Raw genomic sequence first — 22,668 nt, forward strand, 5'->3', positions numbered from 1 at the left:
TAAAGAATGATGAATCTAAGGATGGTACAGTGGGCCTCTTTTATGAAAACTGTAGCATATCTGCGATAAAACAGCGATGTAACAGTCTTCAGTGCGCCATACTTGCAACACGATGGTTGCACTGTATTTAATGTACGACGCTCCATGTCGCAAGGAATGACAGATACCTCAGGAATCCTGACGTATCTGTCGGCGCAAAAGTCCCGCATTGCTGGAGTCGTGTTGCAAGCATGGCGCAACTCCTGCAATGCATTGGGTAGGCCTCTTCCCATTGCACTGCATTACGCTTACGTCTTCCATGAGGCAGGCGGGAAGTTTTGACAAAGTGGAGTCCTAGATGTGTTGCAGTGAAATCTCAGATATTTCACTGCAACACTACTAAGATCCTTTTTACGTGGGACTACCCACCCTGTATACATTATACCTGACGCATGTATAATGTGGCACAGGGTTTTACAAAGTGACGCATCTGCCTAGGTGCATCACCTTGTACATATGGCGCAATGTGGCGCATTGTTTACGCCACCGCTGCATCACGAAAAGTGATGCAACGTCGGCTCAAAAGTGTTGCAAGGCCTTCATAAATAAGGCCCAGTGTGCTTTAGCATGGGGCAAGTGAAAATACACCAAACATAATACTGGTTTCTTCAGAGATCAATTAAAACCACTTCCCAACTAAGTAGAACTTAACTGTGTCATGTAGGGGTATATTTACAAAGGGATATCTCCACCAGAACGTCACTTTTACCGACATTCTGGTGGCAATATGTGCATCTCCATGTTCATAAAGTGGCGTTAAGCCACTCTTTGTGGCTTAATGCGACCTTGTAATCAAGACCCCTTTACACTCATCACTTGGCGTGAAAGGGGTGTGCAACGGCTGTTGCTGTGGGCATTCTACTGCAACAACCATTGCTTTTGACGCTACCACAGATTTACAAGGAGGTGTATATCTGGGGTTGTGCCAAAAATGAACGCCATGCAACAGCAGGTGTTATAATGGTGAAACGAGGTGAAATACTTTTATTTCGCCTTGTTTTTGCTTTTTCTATGTGTGCTGCATTCCGCAACACACATAGAAAGAGCAAAATGTCATTAATGATTGTTTATGTGCAAAAGGATTCCCTTCCTGCACATAAACAATCATTAAATTAAATGACAATTTGCTACTTCTATGTGTGCTACATTCTGCAGCACACACATAAAAGTAGCAAATCACCATTATTGATTGTTTAGGTCTCCCTTCCTGCACATAAACAATCATCCCTGCAATGTAGGCACCCTTGCACTATGTCGCAAGGGTGTCCGTGTTGCCACTAGGCAGCTTTTTTTAGTGCCATCACCAGATAAAAACGGGTGCTCTATATTCTTGTAATGCGGCGCATCCCTGTGTTTTTTAAATGACGCGGTGCGGCATAATTGCTACAGCGCCGCGCCATTTCCTAGTAAATATACCCCTATATTTCTTTACCTGAATTTCCTTAGAGCTCACTGAAGATACTGAAAGGAAACTCTATACAAAACACTTAAATACATACTCCCATACTGTTCTTTAGATTTGGGCCCACATAAAAAAGATTCAGAATGATGAGGCATGGCACGAAAGGAGTGAGATAGAGAGTGAAAATTCAGAGTTGACATGTACGAACAACCCATGGTGCCACATTAATCTATCATTTAAATTTGGTAAGCAATACTTTTAAAAAGTCACACACTCCAGGAAAGAATGCCAGTACTCGGCTCTGCTTCTTTAATAACCATCAGTCTGCTCATTTACTTTACTGAATGGCGCAATCCATTTCACAGGCATATTCTGTTTATTAAGGTATTGTATAAGTATTTCATTAACTAAATGTCATCTGACAAAAATATTGGGTTCTAAAGAGAAAATGTACACCAAAGGGAATAATATTTTTGTAAACAGTATTTAAAACACAATATTTATGTTAGACAATATTTTATCTATGATATTCTGACATAGAATCATTTATCGAAATAAGGGCAATGGCCTTAACATTTTTTAGAAGGTATTGCATGTTCCATGTGTCAGGATCAATCACACAATCCTATAAAGCGCGCTACTCACCCATGAGGGTCTCAAGGCGCTGGGGTGGGGGGTGGTGGGTTGGGAGCAGGTCCGGATCAGTCGGAGAGCCAGGTCTTGAGACTCTTCATGAAGGTGTGCAGAGTTGGGGAGCGTCTGATGTTGACTCGATCCAGGTCTTTGCTGCGACATGGGAGAAGGCTCTTCCACCTGCTTTGGTTCTGTGGATGCGCGGGGTCTCTGCCAGGGTGAGGTCGGCGGAGCGGAGGTTCCTTTTGGGTATGTGGAAGGAGACTCTCTCATTGAGGTATTTGGGTATGATGTTGTGGAGAGATTTGTAAGCGTGGGTGAGTAACTTGAAGGTTACTCTCTTCCCGACGGGAAGCCAGTGGAGATCTCATTGGTGATGGGTAATGTGTTTGTGTCGTGGGGTTCCGAGGACGAGCCTGGCTGCAGTGTTCTGGATAGTTTGGAGCTTGTGTAGCAGGGTTCTGTTAATTCCGGCGTAGAGGGCGTTACCGTAGTCCAGTCTGCTGGTTATGAGTGCGTGGGTGCCGGTCTTTCTGCATTCGGGGAGGATCCACTTGAAGGTCTTGCGGAGGATCCAGAGGGAGTTGAAGCAGGTGGAGGCGACAGGTGTTTATCTGATGGGTCACAGTGAGGGAGGAGTCTAGGATGAAGCTGAGGTTTCGGGCGTGGTCTGATGGAGTGGGTGGGTTTCCGAGGGCGGAAGGCCACCAGGTGTTATCCCAGGTGGTGGAGGAGGGTCCGCGGATGAGGACCTCTTTCTTCTCGGAGTTGAGTTTCAGGCAGCTGTTGTTCATCCAGACTGCGACATCCTTCATTCCTTCCTGGAAGCAGAGTCTGGTGTCTTCGGGGTTCTTCGTGAAGGAGAGGATGAGCTATGTGTCTTCGGCGTAGGATACTATGCTGAGCCCATGCTGTCTGACTATGGTGGCGAGGGGGGCCATGTAGATGTTGAAGAGCGTGGGGCTGAGCGAGGATCCTTGGGGTACACCACAGTTGATCTCAGTGGGTTAGGAGAGGAAGGGTGGGAGTCTGATCCTTTGGTTTCTGCCGGAGAGAAAGGAGCGGATCCAGTCGAGGGCGGTCCCTCGTATACCGGCGTCATGGAGTCTGGCTGCGAGAATGCGGTGTGAGACGGTGTCGAAGGCTGCGGAGAGGTCTAGTAGGATGAGGGCCGCAGTGTGGCCCTGGTCGAGTAGCATGCGGATGTCATCTGTGGCAGCGAGGAGGGCAGTCTTGGTGCTGTGGTTGCTGTAAAATCCAGACTGGGAGGAGTCAAGGATGGCGTTCTCTTCGATGAAGGTGGTCAGCTGGGCGTTGATGAATCTCTCAGTGACTTTGGCTGCGAAGGGAAGGAGAGAGATGGGCCGGTAGTTTTTCAGGTCCGTCGGGTCGGCTGAGGGTTTCTTGAGGAGGGGCTTGACCTCAGCCAACTTCCAGTCCTCAGGGAAGATGCCGGATTCGAAGGAGGCATTAATGGTCCGGCCTAGTTCTCGTGCTATGGCAGCGGCGGCTCTGTGGTAGATGTGTGGCGGGCAGGGGTCCGTGGGGGCTCATGAGTGGGTGTTCTTCATGGTCGTGGTGGTGTCTTCGGTGGTAGCAGGTTTCCAGGTGGTGACGGTGGGCAGGTTGCTGGTGGTGGAGAGGGGGGTGGTGTCAGGAGTCTGTTCGCTGAAGTTGTCGTAGAGGGCCTTAGATTTCAGATGGAAGTAGGAGCTGAGCTTGTTGCAGAGGTTGTGGGATGGTGTGACATCCATGGCTTCGCTGGGGGGTTTAGTGAACTGCTGTATGACGTTGAAGAGCTCATTTGTGTTGCTGGCATTGGTGTGGATTTTGTTCTTGATAAAGGTCCGCTTGTTGACTCTTATGCACTGGTGGTCTTCAGACATGGCGTTCCTGTAGGTGTTCTGGTCTCTGGTGGTTTTCCTGTTCCTCCAGAGTTTCTCGAGGCGTCTACAGGAGCGCCTGGCTTCTTGGAGGTCGATGCTGAACCAGGCGGCCTTCAGGGGGCGTTGTCTGATGGGGTGGCAGAGGGGTGCGAGCTTGTCTGCGCAGCTAAAGATCCAGTGGTGTAGTTCTTTGGCTGCGGAGTTGGCGTTGGTTGTGGCAGAGGGGGGGTCATGGATGAGGGTTGTGCGTGACTGTGCAGCAGCTGACATTAAGTAGGGGAGGGACGAGCAGCTGGGAGGCGGGAAACGGGCGTGGACAGGAGGGAAGGGCTGCAGGGGCAGCAGCGGCGGGAAGGGGGAAGCGGGGAAAAGCGAAGTGGACACACAAATCAGAAATAAACAGATTCTAAAACTATAACTATAAAACAAATCCTAACAAAACAGTACCAAGAATTGCAAGTACAGCTGACCCACCGAGGCGATGGAATCAGGCAGAGGCAGGAACGGGGCTCACACGGAGAAACCTTGCAGACAGCGGCCTTGAACACCTCCCAGGAGGAGGCTGGAGGCTCAGCGGCGGAGTAGGTGAAGCGGAGCTGCTGGGGAGAGAGTAGGCCTGAAACCGAGGGTCAGAGGTCTTAGTCACACTCCCCCGCAGTGGCCGCCATTAAATAGGGGAGGGACGAGCAGCTGGGAGGTGGGAAACGGACGTGGACAGGGGGAGGGGCCGCAGGGGCAGCAGCGGCGGGAAGGTGAAAGCGGGGAAAAGCGGAGTAGGTACACAAATCAGAAATAAACAGATGCTAAAACTATAACTAGAAAACAAATACTAACAAAAGAGTACCAAGAATTACAAGTACAGCTGACCCACCAAGGCGATGGAATCAGGCAGAGGCAGGAACAGGACACACACACGGAGAAACCTTGCAGACAGCGGCCTTGAACACCTCCCAGGAGGAGGCTGAAGGCTCAGCGGCGGAGTAGGTGGAGCGGAGCTGCTTGGCAGAGAGTAGGCCTGAGACCGAGGGTCAGAGGTCTTAGTTACTTCTTCTGTTGCAGGCAGTGCTTTAAGTGGGCTGGGTCCTGTCTGTGCTCAGCACTGGCAGTTCTAAAAAGCAGGTGCTGAGACAGGTCCCTACTGGGCTCTCCATTTTTGCCCTCGCCCTCAGGATGAAAATATAATTCTCAACTCTGCAGCAGTACCACACTTCACCGACTTCGATGTAACTTCAACGACTCTGCTTATAGTACTTTCACAGTCCCACCATTTCAGTTCGGAACCATTTCAATATGCTATACTATAAATCCATGGTTGTTGCTTATTCATGCTATGCCACTAACACCCATTGACAAAGCCAACAATATAGGCTTGTTGTAAGTGTACTGCTACTTGTTGTATTATATTTATGGGTGTAATTACAGAAGTAGTAAAATACCAGTCGTGCAGCACACTATACTAAGCACAGGTTTTCAGCTTGGGTGCTTAGGACACGCCCTTAATTACATCGGCCACACTTCTTTGAGAGAACCCCCATTTTTTTCATCCCACTTAAAGCCCTAGTTGTAGAGGATCTTAGCTTTTCTGGGTTGATCACATCAAACTTTTATTCATAAAATGATCGTGCTTCAGCGGGCATTCCATCGAAGTCTTTTAGGTGCAGCGGTGGTGCCCAATAGGCATGAAGAATAGAATCTGTACAATAGAAAGCATTTTTGACAAGGGGTTTGTAAAATTGCTACGGATTTTTTCCCCTCTTTCATGAAATATCGTTTAAAAATGTCCAATTTACGTAACTTCAGAAAATGAACAATGATTTAACACAAGTCATGGCTCAGCAACTGTGCTGAGAGAGGATAGGAGGACAAACAATTCTGTAAAAGACCATTTTTATTGGGGAATTCCCTGTCAAAATAACATTGTGATTACAAAATTCACTTACAGAATTTTTTATTGAAGAAATTGTTAGGTGAAGTTTAGAAACACAGCAAACTATGTGAACTATGCAAAATGCAGCCAACTTCAGGCAACACATTTTGACTGCATTTCAATAAAGCTTCCTTTGGTATGCAAACACTTTTTCTGTTTTATTCCAAAACCATTTGCACCAAAAACAGGCACGCAGTGGGAGCATTCCACCGCCACTGTGCATGTCAGTTGGTTCATTTCTTTCCTGTTCCTCAAAACCAAAGCGTTCTGGGATTTACTGTTTTGCATATCGGTCATTGAGTCCGGCCCACTCCAGCATTTGAAAGCCAGGACATAAGAAAGCCGCCATAATGCCTGATGACTTGACAATCACGCAAAACATACACAAATTGTGATCCCTCTCAGGCCCTTTCCCTATCCTCTGGCTCGGCCCCACTAACTAAAAGTTAGCCTTGGCTTGTGAAGTTATGAACTGTGACATGCTGGGGCTCCACGAGGGAACCCCATCACACTGTATCATGTACATGCTGAAGGACCAGAACTCGAGAGTGGCTACCACAATTAGGCCTCGCGACACGACCCAAATGACAGGGCTCGAGGCTGTACATGACGCGCATTCGATGGGCCACCTCATTTGCTTTAATTTGCTCAGTCACTTTGGTGTTCTCGTGGGTCAACGAGACGAGAGCAACATGAAGAAAGCTTTCTCTAATTGCTCTGGTGTCACTCAGAGTGCCCTGCAAGGGATTTTTCTACGCGCCACTTGCGCTCAAACACGACACTGTGTTTTTTAAAAGTCACTTGAAGAGTCAAGTACGCACTGCAAGCTGGGTGAAGACGCACATATTTTGATTTTGTGCTCCACAGATGTTAGTTTTTGTCTTTCTGTGTTCTCGATGCTATCCCACACTGTCGAGAGCGATATTTCATATATAAGTAGACAATCCAGCCAGCCAAACCGCCACACAACTCACCAACTATATGTACCAACTTGTACCACCAGAACCTCAGTTCATTTATGTACCTTGAAGTCCTGCCTCGTGCTTCGGTTGAATCGAAATGCTGAAGCTTTGCGTTCTATTGTTCACATCTTGTGAATTTTAATATTTTCTCAATGCAATATTTTTTTTATTTTTCCGTAACACCTTCTGTTGCCTGCACCACTGCTTACTTTGTGTAGAAATACTACTACTACTACTTGTTCTACTACTACTACTACCTACTACTACTTAATAATAATTGTAATACAGTAAAAATAATTACAGACGCACACCTTTACTTAGAACTCTGCTGCTGTCAAATGCTAGGTTTCTGAATTCCAGGGTTGCATAGTTTGGATTCCACCTCATGTCTCATTCTGCCATTACCCTACACTCCTGTCCTCTTCCAAGTTCTTTTTCATCCCTACTTTCTCTCATAGTCATCGTTCGAATCGATCTCTTCCGGCTTGTAGCTCGCTTTTCTGCCAGTCTCTACCTTTTACAAACCTAGCACAAGGCAAGCACTCCAAAGCTCACCGTAGATGCTAGGAATGGCTATATCTGCAAAAAAAACTTCTGAAGATTTTCAAAACATTTTCTGTCACATACTGGGACTTGGGCAATTCATTACACCAATGCATTGGGTTTGTGCCGCCTCATGTTGCTTATATCCCGCCCCGGTATCCAAAAACTGTAAATAAATGTTCCTTTTCGCTACCTTTAGCGGCTATAAACAATATACCCACTTGGATTGTTGAATGGCTATATAGTTTTTATTATGATCTACACAACTCACAATATTTTTGGCTGAGGATCCATTTTTGCGTGCTTTTCGTATAACACAAGCCTAGCCAAAAGGCAGTGGAGTGGTGTACAGGATGCAAGGCAAAGAGAACGTGTGGCTGGTGGGGTAGCCGGCTTCTTGGGGCGAAAGTGCACTATTTCTAGATCATGATGTACTGCTCTTTACAAAGGTGCCTCTTCAAATAGTTCCTAAATTGGAGCAGGATTGGGATAGTCCTGATGGGTACAGTGGAGTGGTGTCATTACAGATTATGGCCTATAGAATGAGAAGACCAGCTGCTTTGAGTTTTACTTTTTGCACCTTTTTGCGGCGGGTATGCCGCGAGTCACAAGATGTAGTTCAAGTTGTGATGGCTTGTAGATGATGCAATTGGTTTAGAAGATGACAATGGATTGCAAGGGTACCCAGTGGGGTTCCATCAGGATGGGGGTGATGTGGCCCAATTTATTCAGGTCCAATGAGGTATGCTGCAGCATGTAGGATGTCATTAAGGTAGGAAAGTTTGAAGTCAGAGAGGACATGGAGTAGGGCAGTGCCACAGTGTAGAGTATGTAAACGTGAATGGAAGTTACTAAGTCACTTTCTCGTAGGAATGATTTCACTTTCTTCAGCAGAGGGAACTGATACCGTGCCATCGTGTTTGTCTTGGCAATGTATTCCTTGAGGGTGAGAACTATGTCCTGGGTGAATCCAAATGACTTAGCATTGGGTTAAAGTTGGGGTTCAAATCCATCCAGGTTCATGTTATTGGGCCAGGTTTCAACTAGTTGTTGCTTATTGTTCTTGGCAAAAATCAGGAATTCTGTTTTGATGGGGTTAAGCTTCAGGTAAGGGCTAGACATTCAGTACTGGATGACCTTCAAGCAGTGTTTGTGGTATGGGACGTCTGGAGCAGGGGAGACTTTTAAATATCGTTGTGTATTGTTGTTATACTGGTGAGTATATTGGCTGTTATCAGTGAGCTGAATCCAAATCCCAAAGGCCCTCCTTGGAGTGGGCGAAGAGGATATAGGACAAGGAACAGAACAATGGGGATCTCTGTTCTCAAAATTAATCTTCAATGTTTGAAGCACTGAGTGTCTGAAGCAGAGGGGCTGTCAAATATAGCTGTGGTCACTTGGTATATTGTTGAATTTGGCTGCTGTAGCTTTACGTTTACCCTTGGGGCTCTGCACAGATGTCAAAGAAGATGAGGATCAAGCTAGAACTCTGGAAAACTCTGCATGTGATCCGCATCTTCTGGGACCTGGAGGTCCGCATTTTCTGGTCCTCCCTATCCATCGATGGATAGGTAGGACCAGAATGGGTGAAGGATGCTCTCAGTGAATCTCATTGAAGGCTCCAGGGTGTGGATCAGCGTGGGGTTGTTAACAGTCTTGAAGGCAGCTGAGAGGTCCAGTTATATTATGATTTCCCATACTCTTCAGTCATCATAAATGTGGTATCCGTCTCCATCCTACATGATTATTTAATGCTGTGGTTGTGGTGTTGTCCATTGATAAAAATAAATTTCTTGTTAGAACCTGAAACAAAACAAAGGTGGCCAAATACATTTCTGAACTCCAAAAGATATATATGAAGCAAACTCTCCCTCTTGGACCATTGGCCAATCACAGCCTAATCTATGAAATGAGTACATCACACTAAAAAATACTTTTCCCGTGCTAGATTAATACCTTGATTTGACAATCTGAAATACATTCCATTCACAAAATCTTCATCCTGATAGTACAGACTGAACCTTTCGGACACTGTCCACAGATTCAACAATGTGCCCTAATGTTGACATTATTGTCTTGATAGTGACCACTGCAGGTCCTAATTTTCAGGCTGGATAGCAGCACCAGAGGAAGGAAATAAGAAGATCTTTAAGACCCAATAGCCTTGTGATTGCATTTAATGATCATCAATTCTTATCTTATCATTGAAGTCCTCAAATTGGTGGAGACTCCTAGAGAAGGTAGCAGCCCCATTCTCTTGTCTAGCAAGAGTCACCTATCCCCTTAAATCATCCAAGCAAGGGGACAGTGCATAATGTACAACCTAAAACCTTTTGCAACATAGCTCACACCTTTGTGAAAACTTTAGAAGCATAAGCCAGCTTAAACTGAGGAATTCTGAACTGTAAATCCTGCCTCAGTGCCTTAAATTTGAGCAAGCTTCTATGAGATGCAATTATTGGAATGAAGAAATAAGCATTTCCAACAACATCAAAAGACATAAAATATCTTCTTTCATGAATAACTCCAATACGTGCTCTAAGGTTACAATCGAGAAATTGGCTTTATCTCACTATGGTGAGTGACCTCCTCAGGTTTAAAACTTTCCTTTCTCTACTTTGGTGATACGAATATACCTCAACAAAAATTGTGCAAGCATCGAGTTGCAAGTATGCGTCTCACAGTCTCTATTGTTGGAATTCATCCACCTTAAAATGAGCTGGTCTTGAAATTTGCTAATTTTACTGACTGGATGGAGGTGATATGTTAAAATATTACTGCAAAAAAGGGTGTTCTCTTTTTGAACAACTGTAGGAAGCGCTGATCTGCAGCCAGCTACTATCACTACAGGAAGACAATTTACCATAGGAAAACAAAAGAGGTTTTAGTACAAGACCAGGTAAACCATCTGGAACTGTTCAAGATGTTGTCTTTGACTCCAATGCTTCACTTTGGTGAGCTCTATTATCTATATGTCTGCATATTCTTTCGCCAGTGGGCTTTGAGTGTCACCAGTTCATAAGGAGCCTTAAATGTAAGAACAAACAACTCGTATTTGGATCTAGATCCCCGCACAACAACGACTATCTGCAGAAATGTCCCCTAAAAGATCTTTCTTGAGAGGAGGCACTCTTCCTAATCAACTATGCCCATTCATTCTAATGCTTCTAATCCTCATAATCAATAATTAACAGTCAAACACAGCGTCAATCCACAACTTCGGTTCCGTGTGAACACCAGCTTGAAACATGCTTTCCTCCCTCCAGTGTACAGCATATCCCTCTTTTGATCTCTATTCTCAAAATAAATGATATTCTGCACATGGTGCGCTAGAAGGCCTGTGCCTCATCTCGCCGTGCTTGTGAAGTGCTTTCACAACACATATTTGTTGTGCTTTTGTTGTAGGGCCCTAACCTGTGAACAGGACCACTACAAGAAGATTTGATTTTATCAGGTGGATAGAGGCTTAAAGGTTCACACTCCCACCAATTGCAAAGCTGTCAAAAATCACAATTCTTCTCCCCCCAGGGTGCAAATGGAAAGAGCAAGAAGCTGAAAATAGCACCAGCGTCAAAAGCGTGTTTATTATTGTAGCACAGCTGGAAATTTCAGTTGTAGTCCATTAATGTGATCCTTGCTATCCTTCAAGTCTCAAATTTTTCAATAGCACTAAAAGCCGATGATTGCTATATCATCACCATACGGCATACGTTAAATCGCGTGACCAAAAAATTTACATTTACTTCGTCGACCTAACTACTACATCATAGGGTGGGGCATATTTACAAGCCCCTAACACCACCAGAGCCTCACTTTTTCTGACGCTCCGGTTGCGTTGCACCATTCCCATATTTACAAGGTGGCGTTAAGCCACTTAATGTGGCTTAACGCCACCTTGTAAATATGTTCCTTTCCGCCGCAGTCTGGTGCTAAAAAGGGGCAAGCAATGGGTGTTGCACTGAGCGTTCCATCGCAACACCCATAGCTTTTTGAGGCTGCCGCAGATTTACAAGTCTTGGGCAGCACCAAAAACTAAGGCCAGGTAATACCTGGTGTTAGAATGGCTAGGGGAAACACAGGGTTGTGCCGCACTTTTGTGTAAATATGGCGCATCCCTGAGTTTTGACAATATCGGAGCGCGACGCTGTCAAATTTGGCGTAACACCACGTTCTGGCATTTTCTTGTAAATATCCCCAGGTAAGTTTAGGTTAACATACATGGAAAACCATCAATTGTATACTTACCTCAACGATTTCCTGGGTGGTGATGCAGTAGATGTAATTTTATCTTAGGTCGAGATAATTAAACTCAATATAGCGTCAAACAAACCTTGTGAACTATGAACGTATGTGAATGGTACCCTTAGTACAAAGGACAGGATGTGATTATTGAATATACGGCACATGTTCAGTGGTAAAACATTTTACACGGTCTGCAGCCCGTTTGTCCTCACCAGGATAACTTTCTCCATTTCCTTGGCCGGACACCAGTGGAACATCCCCGTTGAGTCATATTTTTTCACACTGCTATCCATGTTGTCGATCTGGTCATTGGCAGGCATTAACAGGGGGTCGTGCCTGTGAAAACAGAAAGCACAATTGGTAACCATTGTGTGATCAGGTGAGGATGCAAGTCTTAATTATACATTGCTTTACTCCAAAATGTATTTTGTGAGGTTTCACTGATTCCCTATATGGGTAGCTAACATCTGCCCACGGAGTAAGGTTCTTTTTCCATTTCTTTATTGTATTATTGCGTTCCTTTTTTCTTAGTGTCTTTTGATGCCCTGAACCTTGGATGGTAATCCCTGAGGCCTGGAAGTGGCATCACCTACTTGATAGGCAGAGGAGTGCATTTGGTCCTCCACCCAACATCAGAGTCCTCATGATACCCTCTAGCAAATCAAACCATTCCACGTTCTCTAGAGGTTCCTGGTGCATAGAGTCCTTCTGCAGTAGGTATGCTCATTATGACTCCGACACCACCTTCGTTATCACTGCCGCCCAACTAAATTCTCATCCCCATCTACTCACTTTGCAATCTGTAATACTCCTTTCTGTTCTGTCCAATAGCATCCAGTTCTGGTGCATATGCACTATGGGTGGGCGGAACTCCTGGAGTCCGAACTCCGCGGAATTCCACGGAGTTACAGAAAGACTGCGAGAATCTGTGTAATTCCACCACAGGCAAAAAATATGCAACTCATGCTGCTTGAGGTGCAATTTAGTGCCGGTTGCGCGAGCAGTGCTGTAAATCAACGTGAACAGCACTGTGCACTGCGTGCGGCCATTCAAGTTGATTTTGCAACAGCTCGAGTAGAAAATCTACGAGAGCAACAGCCAATATACTCAAACGGTAGCCCTCTGGTCGCAACCGTTTGTGAACAATGGCAAGCACCCATGTTAGAAGATAGGGCTAGGGGATGCTAACTCTCACTCACGCTTACTAGCAATATTTTGAAATATGTTTAAACTGCTAAAATATGGATTGCTTATGCCTGTAATCTGCGGTTACGGTGGATTAAAGAGTTTTATAACTTCATAAAACTCAAACAAAGCTTTAAAAGAAAAACCTGACACTCATCTCTCCCTAGTGCAATGAACGACGAATTTCTGTGTTGGCCTGAAATCAACCTGCTGTGAATTTCAGCTTTTTTAATTAGGAGAGATGTTCCCTAATGGTGCTTTACTTACATGTGGCTTTCGAGTGCTGCCCTGTTCACGCGTTCTTTATAGATCAACAGGTTAAGGTAGAAGGTATTATATTACGAGAAGGGTTTTTTCTTCTTGGCTAGAAAGTCATCTAATGGTCATGGTGAGAGAATTATACAATGACATCTCGCCTCATGATGGTTAAACCCGAAGAGAGGCAACATGTGTCATTTCTTTTCTGCAAAATAGCACCATCAGGATGGTAATAACTTAACACGCCCCCCGAGTAATGTCTATTACAGTATGACAGAAGTCTTGTTACTGATCTAAGATTATTGACTCTGCAAGAAATAACCGTTTCAGCTCAACATTGGTCCACTGAGCTAGTTAAAAAAAGAAGAGGTTTCTTACATGATGGCCCTTTTGGTGAGATATGTCACTTAGGGCAATCACTATAAAGCTAAATAAAAATATAGATTAAAAAAAAAACGCACAAATATTCTCTTAATTGAAGGCTTAGATAAACATTGCAAAAGCAAACAGGCCCATTTTGAAATGCTTGCACAAGTAGGAAGACAGGGAGAACACAGAGATATTGTATTCAATTGAAGCATTTTCTATTACACTTTCCTATCACTTCACGAAGCCCTAAAGCTATTCCTTTTGTTGTGTATGGTTGAAGGAAGGAGTTGGTTGAGAGGCAGTGACCAGTGATGTGTTTTGAAGCTGTGAGTGGGCCAGAAGATGTGCTCCTTAGTTGATGCGTCAGAAAGGTGCATGTAGGTAGTGGTGAAGGGATACACGGGGTAGGATCAGATGTGGCAGAGAGGTGAAGGGGGAGTACTGGAGGGAGCCATGCAGACTGTAGCGTGGGACTTTAAGGTGTATAAAGAGATGAGAGACATCACTGAGGGATCTGACGGAGAGTGAGCTGGGACTGCAAAATGCACCTAACAGTGGAGCACACAACACACAAAGGGCCTCATTTACAATATTTTGGCATAGGGCAACGCCGCAAGGCTTCTTACAGCACTGCCCTGCGTAAAAAAAGGCAGGAATGACGGTATCTATGACAGTGCATTCCGGTCCTCTTTCACAATGCTGGTGCACAAATGGCTGCCATGTGCCAACGCAGGCACCCTTGCACCCTGCCTTGAAATCGAGTTCTGTTTGTGCAGGAAGGGGCCCCTTCCTTCGCAAAAACAACTGGTGTGCCTACCCTGGGCAGGCGCTTGATTTTGATGCATTCCCAGATTTACGCTACGTTGTATATCTGGGAATGTGTCAAAAACCATGGGCGTTGAGTGTGAACACCCACCGCAATGCCCATGGCACACCTCTCCCATGCAGCGTGAGGCAACTCAGCAACTTGAGCTGCGTTGCCTTACACCATATCTACGAGGCCATAAAAAGCCACCCAGTGTGGCTATCTGTGGCCTCGTAGATATGAGTAAGCCCAGTGCACTGCCTAAATGTCACGAAATGTGATGTTCTGCAGCGCATCGGGCTTGTATAAGCCCCAAGGAGTGAAAGGGAGAACCAATAAAGGTCAGACTTGGTTTCCCCATCATACGTCAGTTTGGTTAAATGCTAATTAGACCAGCAGCAAAAAAGGATATTTTCTTATTTTATTTTTCTGGGCTGGACGTATCTCACATCTAGGTAAGACTTTTATGTTGCATGAGAGGTCATCTCATCAGTCTTTAATTAGAGGCACTGGTTTCCGGTGCTTGGCGTTGGCACTTGACAACACGGGCACCTAAGACAGTCTGCCACACAGTGGTGCAGTTTGTCTAATTTAGAAATGAGCACAACAACAATTGTTTATCAATTCTAATGACTAATACCTACCGCCCATGCCATTCTAATAGCTTTGGAGGCCTGGAATAGCCTGAATTGTCACACTTGTAGGAGTGGGATGGTTAGTAATTGTGTTGGTACTATCATTGGCAGCATAGCAGGGGCAATATGTGGTGCAAGCTGCAGAGGACTCCTGACGAAGGGCCTTTTCACTTATTTTATTTTTTCCTAATTAAGCACTGCACCTCATGCTACTAATAGGTTAAAAGGGCCTGCAACATCTGACGAACACGGCGACAGAACACCAAAATGTCTGCTTTTATAACATACAATTACTGACACGGATCGTCACACAGTAAAAGCCTGAACAGGCTGCACTTTAAATATTTCAGCAATTTGCCCAAATGTGTTTTGCTTTTCAGAGTTGACGTCCTTTAATGATTCAGCAGCATGTCAGTAGGAGGCAGACAGAGTAGCGAATGCCCCCACTCAGAGTGGACATGCCATGAAAAGCGCAAAACAGGCCATGCCAGGAAATGTTTTCCACACTATGTTACCACACCATTAATTGGTAAAGATTTCCCTCCTACTCCAGTGTGCTGACTCATGATAGACTAAGTGCGCGTGCAGTACTGTCGCCAGCCTAATACGTTTACAACACTAGAGAGGGGTTTGGCTCCGCCCACAAGCTGAGCGCCAGGAGTACTTGTTTTGACAGGGAAGAAGTTGTGTGCTTCCACAAAAAGAGTGCTTGCTCTGCACGCAGATGTGATTGGTTTTTTTCCATATCCAGCTGTCTATGCTTGAACTTTCTGGGGCATCCACATGACATTGGGATAGTATTAAAGTGTATTAGCTAACTAGGTAATTCATGTTGTTTTTCTCTGGCAGAAGCACAGATGGGAGGAGAGCAGTCATTAACCTCCATAGGTTATTAGATCTGGCTTGACAAGACAGCTGTCATCTTACCTTTTAACCTACACCAATATTATTCTACAGTTCTTTGCTTCCTTATAAAGACACATCTATCGCCATGTTATTTATTTTCAATGCTTCACATTACCACACAACATTCCTTTAAATCAGGACCTGTTGGCTTTGCCAATGCTTGTATAATATATAACGATGTCCCTGGTGCATTCATCTGCCACTAACAACCACTAGTATCTTCAGATCAGTGGCTCTGGAAAAGAAATGAGGGTAAGGTTTGTACAATGCCAAATAAATCCACTTAGATGATTTCAGGAACTAAAAGTCTAAGATTCTAGAATACACTTCCAGAAAAAAGAAACTTGCTGAGACTTCTAGATATTTCTAAAACCGATCTCCTTCTTGTTTGCAGTGTGTGCGTATGGGTTTGTGACATGCTTTCTGTATCTTTTATATCATCTAAAGTAAGCAGCAGGCTAAGAATATCTCATGGTCTCATCTCATCTCATGACCAAGGGCCTGGTTGCGAGTTTGACAAGCGGTACTCCATCCATCAGGGTGACCGAGGACATTACCTCGGCCGTCCTGACAGACCACCGTCCATCAAATTTAGAGGCGGCCACCAGCCCAGTGTTCATCTCTTATGATGGATATTCAAAAGACTTTTTCAGTGTTCTTACTTTTCAGAAGTAAACTCCCAAAAATTGAGTTTATTTTTTAAAAACAGGGTGTGGCTTTTATAATTTTTTTCTGTCTCTCGCTTGCATGTTTTTCCAGAAAAAAAGACATTGCATTGTCCACTCCAAATAGGGATGGCAGTGTAATGTCCTTCCTCTGATGGCTCCTACAACGTCAAGCTGTCGGAGGAAGTTTAAAGTCGACTGAGCCAACCGGAGCTCAGGTGATGGAAAAGTTAAGGTCTGCCCATCACTAAATGAGGCGGACAGGCCAAGGATCTGGAGGGCAGTGTAATCTGTATCATATGTGACAGAGTAGCCTATCTGCCAAACTCTAAATCAGGCTTAACAGCTATGCTGGCTCTCTACGTGTATAGTTTCGGTGTGGAATTCCCTTACTCGGTGAATTCAGCTGGGATTGCTGCAGAAGTGTTGAGACACTCATGATTGAGTAACCCAGAAGCACCTAGACCCTCATGGGTGAGAGTGAGTACATAGTATTTATTCTAAAACAGATCTGTTTTGTTTGATCATAAGTCAAGGGTTGAGTAAGAGAGAAAGAACAGGGGGAAGTTAAAGACAAAATGAGAGCATGGCAATGTAAATGAGTGAACTTGCGAGTGAATGGGTACACTTATATATCATAATTGAGCAGAAGCAGCTATCAAATTGCATGTGTGTGTTTTTTATAGTATTATCACTGATAATGTTAAGCCAGTGTCCCACCTGCCATGTCCCAAATAGGCTGCTGTTCCTTAGTAACACTTACCTAGAACCTACGCATCACCACTTCAACGGCTATTTTCAAATCAAAATTGAATGCCCTCCTCCTTTAAAGACATTTTGTGTGGTCTCAACAATGACCCTTATCATGGCTTTAACTACTCTTCTCGATTTGGGCAACTCTAGGCAAGCAGCTACCTCCAGTAATGTACATACATCTCGAGAATATTTAATGTGTGCCTTTATATGACTTGTTAGTTGCCACTGCTGGAGCGACAGACGTCCTTTGCACCATCATTTGGGCTGAACAGAGGCCCTTGTATTGAGGGGGAGAGAGGGACTGACATCTCCTCTCCAACATTACTGAGGACGAGAGCAGGGTGAGCCGCTGCAGTTGCAGCCGCAGGGGACTAACAGTCCCACAATCCCCGCTGGAGCCCCGGCCTGCAGCATATTCCAGCATTCCAAGAGCTAAATAAGCGCAGCGGCCCTGACCTCGGGGGGATATAGTTACTTTCCATTGCCAGAGCGACAGACATCCTTCACAGCATCATTTGGGCTAAAGGGAGACTCTTGTACTGAGGGGGGAAAGAGGGGCTGACATAACCCCAGCGCAGCCCCACGGGAAGTGCGTGGCCCTTCCCTGGCCAAGCCCGGGCCAAGGGCAGGCCCGTTTGCGCCCTTCCGCAGGTCAATGAGGCTGGGCTAGGCCTACCCACTTTTTCATCTGTTGTCATCTCCATACCTATAGCCTGGTAAAAGTCATCCTTTGCAAATGGGGAAACAGAAGGCTACAAGCGGGCAAACGGGAGAAGCCCACATCCAGCCCTACTACAACCATTGACAGCATGCTGCAAAGGGCAATGAGTATTGTATCAAATGAAATTACGCTAATGGAGCAGAGACTATCATTGGAATGTGGCCTTAATTGAGAAACCCAATTATTTAATCCTTCATTGACCGAGGGTATAATGACCCCTTGTCCTACAGGCACCCCGACACAGTTACAAACCTCCCCTGCCCTCCTGGCATTGGTGCCTAATGAAGTTTTCAGCCTAACAGCCCCTAAAAGTTCCACCAGTATTCTGTCAGACCCAGAGCCAATAGTCAAAAAGAAAAAGACTGCTACTGAATTCCATACTGAGGTAAGAAGACAAAACGCTGCAAACCAGGGCCAACTTACTTTGTGGTGCCTTACGCAACCTCTAAAACAGTCAACACAGACTCTAGATCACTCCAATGTGGGGTTGTTTAATCTTGATACTGTATGTGAAAAGTGTTGTGCCATCTTAGAAGATAAACCCAAACCTATTATGGACCAATTGAGTAACATTAAAAGTAGGGTATTTGACATTGCCCATAAGTTATCCGCCCCTGAAAATTCTCAGCTCCTAATACCACCTCCGCCTAACTCTTTAAAGCCCAAAATGGGTGGATAATTCACAGCAAACTAATCTATCCAATTGCACTTTAGCCACTGGTAGCGGCGGAACTAAGGAGAAACCAGAATCAATCAGCAAGTTAGGATCATGCAATGCTCAGTTGAAGCCCCCTCATCTCGTCCATTCGGACAATCCAACTATACAAAATAATGGCTACTTGGGCATCAACTCAACCAATCATAACCAGCCTGGAACATTTTTCTCACGTCTGAAAGATCACCTTGATGTACCAACGTCATCATGTCCATATGTTTTAGGGTTTGCAGGAGTCCACCCCTCTCTCTCCCCCCCGCCCCCAAGGAATCCCAGGCAGAGTCTTGGACTGAGTTACGCAATAAGAGCATTGACTGGCTCCATAAACACAAACATTTTAGTAGTCTCCATTTCAACGAGATCCTGATGGTCCAGAGGGTAAGGTGGGTGGACCGTTCTAAAAAGGTCATTGCAGGGGATTGTACTGTTGTGAATTATCAAGGAGACCGCATATTGTGAGGAAATTTATGGGGGGTGAAGGAGGTTAACAATAGTATCCATAACAATATTTGTGCTCTTCCTTTAGGCTATTTCTATAAGCCAACTGGGCGGGGCATCCATCTAGGCTACATAAGCCAAAATAGCCTTGGATCTTAGAGTGCATTTAACAATTGCTGCCTTAAATGACCTAGAGGGTTTGGACTGACTCAGTGATGCCCAAAATGATAGAAGAGCACTATCATGGCCCTCACCTAGGAATCAGTCTCCATGCGCTATCATATTACAGATTTCTCCCCCTGGCAATGTTAGGAGTGTGGGCAACCAAATGTTGTGGATTTTAAGTTGGAATGAGGCTGGTCTTTTAACAAAACTAAAGTTATACGATTGGCTAACACTGATAAGGCAATACAACATACTTCTGTTTCAGGAAACTTGGTTAAACAAAGATTTTCATGTTGATGGGTTTGAAGGTTATTACGTCCCAGCAATATCCTCCGAATCTGGGAGAGCATCTGGTAGTCTGGCCATTTGGGTGAATCTAGCAGCGGGGGCAGCTCCAAAGTAAATATTACCAGTAGTACAAATGTTCAGGTTCTGAAATTTAAAAGAGGTATGACTTTATATTTTATAATTTCTTATATCAATGATTTCAGTAGAGCCCCGAACACTACTTTTTCATGCGTATTTGTATACCTGTCGGAATTACAGAACGATGTTGCTGCACAAGGCATATCGGCTGGTTTTTGCCTGGCAGGAGATTTTAATGCAAGACTGCCCATAGATGTAAAGTCCCCATCTGTTTGTACTTTAACCATGAAAAACATTTGTTTGGTACCAACACCAGAGGGATAGAATTCAGGAGCTACCTGGTTTCCTACGATTTACTTAATTTAACGGATGTTGCTGGGGCTGGTGGACACTTGATACCCACATATAGGGGTAGAGGTTGTGCATTACGATAGAATATTTATTTCGCTCACCTAATTTGACTGATCTTGTGTTATTGGGGAAAGTTTTGCCCTCAAATTATGGGGATCACAACCGACTCAAGGTAATACTTGCCTTGCCCCTGAAGGATAAATTAAGAGTGGAGTGTGGAGCCAGTAACTTACACATAGGTTCTGATGGCTTAAGACTGAAATGGAGAGCTATCGAGCCAGCACAGCTTTTTCACACTACAATTACTGAGAATATTACCCTGGTTGAAGCTTGTCTAGTCGATATTGAATTGGAACATCAGGTGGTCCAGACCTTAAACAAGAGGCCGTAATGGATGAGCCCATAAATGAGAGGTCCAAAGAGTCAGTGGATTTTTGCCGGCTCCTGAGACCCTGCAGAATACTCTGTCCATAACATGATGGCTGCAATAAGCGGTTGTGAATTGACGGTCCCGCTTGGTATGGATGGGATATTGGCTTGGTTTGTGATTTTCATCGCAGTGAAGTTCCCGACACAAGCAGAACTCACCGGATTCCCCACCCTCATTTTGCTGATTAGCCTGAAATTATTGTTTCAGTAAGTTCAAATTGATGCTTCCATCATGGCCTGGTATCCATGTAAGATCTGCCTACACCAGGGGTCTTCAAACTGTGGGGCGCGACCCCCAGGGGGGCCGTGGAGTGATGCAAAGGGGGTCGCGCCTTCCCAGTCACACTTCTGCCCAGGCCCAAGGGCTTCAGCATCCCCCCACACTTCCCCCCCCCCCCCCTCCTGTGTCTCAGCCCGGGCTGCTGCAGTGAAACTTGAGCTGCTGGGGGCTCAGCTGGGCAGTGTCTGGATTCCTATCTCCAGCACCCCGTGTTTTTTCACAGGTCTTTAAAGACCATTTACATTTTAACATGCCTTTGTAAACTGGTTACAGAGGCTTAGGTTTTTTTGCTGGTTCCAGTTCCCCCTGGGTCCCCACTGTGCCTATTCCTTACATTTGGATTTTACATTCACTGCCGTAGTGTGAGAATGCATTTCATGGAAAGGAATACAAAGTTGGCTTCCTGGGGGCGCCGTGTGTGAAAGTTTATTGTGCTTTTGAAGCACCTGCTGCAGCGGTTCTTTCCCCGGCAATTACCAGGCCTCACATAAATGTCAAGATAACTCCTGTGATTAATTATCTTCCTGGAGAGAGATCAGAATTTTGTATAGTTGAGGTTTTGACTTAGGTGAAGTTAGTGCAGAGGGTTAATATGCCTGCTGCAAAGAACGTGTACAGTGCGTATGATGTGAAGAGATCAGCAGATTTCTGCTTTCAAAAGAGACATCCTTTTGTTACTTGCAATTTATAACTTAAAGTCCTAATATAGGATAGTGAGCTATTAACTTTCATCCTAGAACAGCATGCACACTACAAAGAGTACATTATTAGACCATTGATTAATGTTGCAAAAAGGGTTAATTTGGCTAGAAATCAATTCTTATTATTAAAGGAAACTCCCAACTATGCTGTTTCTTTTTCGACTCTGAGTTTGTGCTTCTCCACACCAAGCACTCTTGAACTATGCTGCCTACCAGTATGGATGACATGTGACTCCTATACGTTTAGTCCTTTGGCTTATGTAACATTTCCTATACACTGATTTACACACTTATGATTGATTGTCTCTGTGTAATGTGTGTGTGATGCAAAGTGCTCGGACACCCTACACTGGTATGAGTGGCACTATATAACTAATTCAATGCATCTGAGAGTGTGGGGTTATGGAGACTTGGTCACTGTTAAAGGGTACTAGTGAGAGAATCCGTGGTGGGGTGGTTATTGGGGGGGCACCAACAAACATTGTCGCACAGGGCACCACCAGCACTAAAGCCGGCCCAGGGAAGTATGCACAGATAAGCGCTGAAAATACCGCTTTAGGTGACTGCTTTTTTTTGTACCGACTGGGCCATCAAAATAATCTGCTGGCAACCCTAACCATAGGACTGGAAGTTTGTTGCAGGATCAGCACATTATTTATTTCCTTCACCCTCGATCCCCGATTAATGCCGCAATAGTTTAACTTAGATCTTAAAGTCTACGCCCCGTCAATAACATGCTGAGTTACTTCATGGGTCTGGGAATGCACCCTGCATTCAGACAACTCATTCCTCATTCTCGCCCTTTATTGTCACGCTCACCTTGCACTCACAGTGATCACAATGCACTCACACTGATCACCATGCACTTGCACCATTCACCCTCTCACCTTGCACTCACAGTGATCAATCTGCACTCAAAATGCACTTGTCCTGCTCACACTATACCTCAACCTGCAGTCACACGAGTACACTACTCATCCTGCACTCATGTGACACTTCACTCACCTGTCCCCCTCACTACTCAATATGCAACTCACTCAAACAAGCCCATCAGTAATCATACATTCATTCATCCCATTCTGAACTTGCATCCGCACCCAAAATGAGAGAGGACAGCAAGGGAGTGAGAGAATTTGATTGAAGAGGTCAGGGATGAGGAGAAATGTGAATTGCCGAAGAGAAGTGTGGACACGCAAGAAGTGAGTGTGATCCAAAGGTGAGGGCTTCTGTTAGAACAAAGGGGAGATGTGAAAGAGGAATGGGGGGACTGGAGAGGTGTAAGATACAAA

At 45.0% G+C, this 22,668-nt stretch overlaps 1 protein-coding gene across 6 annotated transcripts in view; it reads right to left on the bottom strand.

Moving 5' to 3' along the window:
• The window catches only part of KCNMA1 (potassium calcium-activated channel subfamily M alpha 1), a 1,447,720-nt gene that overhangs the window by 227,653 nt on the left and 1,197,399 nt on the right, over positions 1-22,668 (bottom strand). For all 6 annotated transcript variants that reach the window (XM_085608566.1, XM_085608564.1, XM_085608561.1 and 3 more), the window contains one exon: positions 11,847-11,970. In XM_085608566.1, coding sequence (XP_085464692.1) covers positions 11,847-11,970 — 124 coding nt within the window. The remainder of the gene's footprint in view (positions 1-11,846; positions 11,971-22,668) is intronic.

Source organism: Triturus cristatus, chromosome 1_2 (genome assembly GCF_964204655.1).
Source record: "Triturus cristatus chromosome 1_2, aTriCri1.1, whole genome shotgun sequence".
Lineage (NCBI taxonomy): Eukaryota > Metazoa > Chordata > Amphibia > Caudata > Salamandridae > Triturus > Triturus cristatus.